The sequence below is a fragment of the Pygoscelis adeliae genome, unplaced genomic scaffold (genome assembly GCF_000699105.1).
Source record: "Pygoscelis adeliae isolate BGI_AS28 unplaced genomic scaffold, ASM69910v1 Scaffold112, whole genome shotgun sequence".
In the NCBI taxonomy this organism is placed as follows: domain Eukaryota; kingdom Metazoa; phylum Chordata; class Aves; order Sphenisciformes; family Spheniscidae; genus Pygoscelis; species Pygoscelis adeliae.
The window spans coordinates 1,257,098-1,260,502 of record NW_008824232.1 but is presented as its reverse complement, the minus strand read 5'-3'; the positions used below and the strand labels follow the sequence as shown (position 1 = coordinate 1,260,502).

Below are 3,405 nucleotides of genomic sequence, written 5' to 3'. Positions count from 1 at the left end.
ATGAGGTGGGCTGAGGCAGGTGGGCTCCCCAAGGTGTAGGCAGACCCCTCCCACCCTACGCTCCTCTCTACCAAACAGTGCGCGAAGGGACCTGGCAGCTCACAGCACGGGCCCCTCACCTCATCACGACGCAAGACACATCCTGGGGCATCCTCAGACCAGGGTTTAATTCTGCTGTAACTGAGGAGCCGCTCTGTGCAGACCGCTGACACCCGCCTGCCTCAGGGCTCAGCACCCACCATCCTGCGACCTTGGTAACAAATACGGCCCAGGGAGCCGGTCCCCTGAGCTACAACCTCTCTGGGGACAGCGAGGGCTGGCGGGGATGCTCGTGCCATCTCCGCAAGGCAAGAGTCTCCCAGCAGAGGCAGCAGCAGTGAGAGACCTGGAGATGCGGCCACGCAGCGAGCACAGGAAGGGGGTCGATGCTACAGCGCTGAGGCCAAATAAACCCTCCCTGCCCCACCGGAGGACAGGAGGCAATGTCACATCAAGGCACGGACTAACAGCAACGTGTGGCTAAGTCACAGCCCTGTCCCCAGCATGGGGGAGAGCAGCAGGGCGAGCCAGCAGCTCCCGAGGCCACGGTGGGAGGACAGGAGCCAGCCCTGCCCTGTGCCCCGAGCCGAGTCCCTCGCTGAGGACGGAGCCGGTCCCACATCACTTACGGTGTTTCTTCTTCTGTTCTTTGCGTTTCTGAGCTCTCACGTCCTTCTTCAGGCGGCTGTCGACGACCTTGAACTGGCCCTTGACGCCGGGAGGACGGCGCACCCGGGGTCCTACGCCTTTCTTAGCCACCAAGTAGGTGACCTGCCGCTTCTCCTTGGCCAGCCCGGCCTTCTTGTAGATGCTGCGGGGGAATGGCAAAAGCTGAAACCGAGACCCCAGCACCCCGGCCCAGCTCCAGCAGTTTCGCTTCGGGACGTATCCGAAGACCAGTATTAGGTCCCACCACTTCGCTGGGCCTTTGTGTCCCAAGACAGGGCTCCCTTGCTTGCTCTCCCACCCCTCAGCCTACCCCCGGACCTAGCCCAGCCCTTCCCAGCCCTGCTGGGTTACGTGCAGGAGCTGTCCCCGCAATCGAGCCCAGCACGACACGAAGGATCTGGATCCCAGCTTCACCACTCACCGCCGCAGCTGGGCCACCTTCTCCCTCTCCGAGATATCCACCGTGCTCACCACGGCCTCTGCTTTCTTCTTCATCTGCTCCATCTTCTTCAGCATCTGTGGGGACAGCGAGGGTGAGGGACAAGGGGGATAGGAGGAGGGACGGAGCACCTGGGAGGGGGAACCGAGCACCCGTCCAGGACCACAGCCTCACTCACCCGCCGCTTCTTGCGGGCCTTGGCCTCCGCCACCTTCTTGATGGGGCGGGCGTTGATTTCACGCCAGCGCTGCCGATACGCCTCAACCGTCTGCCGGTCCACGGGTATCTGCTTGCGCCGGTGCTGCTTCTCCTCCTCTGTGAACCACTCTGGCAGCTCTCCCTCATCCTCGTTGAAGGAATACCTGGCGGGGAGGGAACTCGGGTGAGTTGTGAGCAGGACATCTGCCACCCCCATGGCCTGTCTCCTGCTGGGAGACCAAACTCTGCTCCCGCTCCAGCACCCACAGCTGCAAGTACCTGTTGAAGGAGTCATCAATCAGGTCCCGCCTGGCCTTTTTGGAGGTGGCGATGACGGAGCCAAGCGCCAGGCCCTCTGCGTCCAGGACACGGGCTCTTTTCACTGCAGCATATGAACAGATTAAAGCTTGGCCTATCTGCAAGCAGCCTGAGACCCAGGAAGCAGCAAGCAGCCCTGCCAGCCCAGATAAGCATGGTCTGACCCTGCCTCCTGTCCCTAAAGAGGGATTCACACGGTTATCACTGGGTCCGCGTGGATCCTGACAGTACCCCCCACTCACCTGGGTTCTCAATGGGCACCACCTCGAAGCCACATGGCTCGACACGGCCCTGCTTCCTCCCCACTGGTGTCAGTGGCCTGCAGAGAGGAGTGGTCAGGGCTGGGGTCCTGCCCTCCCTGCTCTCCAGGACTGTGGAGCTGGGGGAGAACATCCAGACCGCTCCCCCCTCAGCCTTCACCTCTCCTCGTCGCTGCTGCTGTCGTCGTCACTGCTCTGCTCATTCTGCGCTTTACCAGCGTCAGGTCCTGTGTCTGCGGCAGGCGGGGGCTCAGCTGGAGCTTCCTCCTGGGGTACCTTCTTTTGCCCTTTCCTTGTTCCTTTGTCTGGGGAACAGGAACCACTGGGTGAGAAAGGGTTGAGGCAGACCCCACTGCAGATCATTCCTCCAGAGACCCAGCCCATTAACGCTACGCTAATGCCAGCTCATTAACGGTGTAATGACACAGGCTGGAAGCAACCTCTGGAGATCTCCGGTTCTGCTCAGGGCAGCGTACACGTCCTGGTTTGATCCCGTGCCCCAGACCGGGCCGTGGGGCTGTCCCTCTGTGTCCCCAGCCAGCGATGCAGCCCCCCGCTAACCTCTCTGAGACTCGCGCTGCCTCTCAGCCAACATCTGTGACTGCCCCAGCTCCAGGTCCTCATCCGCATCGTCCTCGATGCCGGCAAAGGCGTCCTGGGGATGGAGAGCCGCGGGTCAGGGGATGCAGGGCAGACCTGGGGAGCTGCTGGGGCCGAGGCTGCCCTGCCCTTTCTGGCCCAGTAGGACTCACCTTCCCGAACCACAGGCTGGTCTGCTGTTCCTCCAGCACCGACTTCTCCTCCAGGGGCACCAGCAGGGGATTCTCCTCTTCCTCCCCTTCCTCCTCCACTTCCTTCTGCTTAAACTTCACCCTGTGACAGGCAGCAGCAGGATCAGTGCTCCCGTCAGCACAGGGTGTGCCCACTGCCGGACTCCAGAGCTGCTCCAAAGGAAGCCCCTGCCCCAGGGAGGCCTCTCCCGGCTCTCACCTCTTTGCACCCTGCTCTCGCCTTTCCCGCTCCAGCCGGCGCTGACGGGCCTCTATCTCAGCCAGCTCCTCCGGGTCTAGATCGCTGGCCAGGGACACATCGTCCTCTTCCTCATTATCTGAGACATAAATGTCATCGTCCCCGGGTCCTATCTCCAGCAGGGCATCTGCCGATGCCATGTCCCCCCGGGTCATCTCGTTCAGCAGCTGCAATGCAAGTGAAACGAGTCACAAGCTACAGTCCGTCAGCCATGTGCCCGCCACCGTCCCGGCCCCAATGGCTCTGGCAGCCTGGCCTCCCCCTGCCCCACACACCGGGGTTCTGTGGATAGTCCGGAGGGAGAACATGCTGGTGTCACCATCGTCGGCAATGGAGACACCAGGGAGGTCCATCTTCAGCTCCACACGCTCACGCTGCTTCCGCTGTTCCTTCAGGATCTTCTTCTTCTTCCTGGAGAAGGAGGCAAAGGAATGAAGCTAAAATGACCCCCCC

General features: G+C 62.0%; 1 protein-coding gene across 1 annotated transcript in view; it reads right to left on the bottom strand.

Annotated features, from left to right (window-relative positions):
- Positions 1 to 148: 148 nt before the first annotated feature.
- Positions 149 to 3,405, bottom strand: part of FTSJ3 (FtsJ homolog 3 (E. coli)) — a 6,733-nt gene continuing 3,476 nt past the window's right edge. Inside the window, 10 exon segments of the mRNA XM_009334889.1 lie at positions 149 to 850; positions 1,130 to 1,224; positions 1,326 to 1,509; positions 1,625 to 1,727; positions 1,906 to 1,982; positions 2,084 to 2,228; positions 2,485 to 2,578; positions 2,676 to 2,796; positions 2,914 to 3,119; positions 3,228 to 3,363. Coding sequence (XP_009333164.1) covers positions 661 to 850; positions 1,130 to 1,224; positions 1,326 to 1,509; positions 1,625 to 1,727; positions 1,906 to 1,982; positions 2,084 to 2,228; positions 2,485 to 2,578; positions 2,676 to 2,796; positions 2,914 to 3,119; positions 3,228 to 3,363 — 1,351 coding nt within the window. The 3' untranslated portion in view covers positions 149 to 660.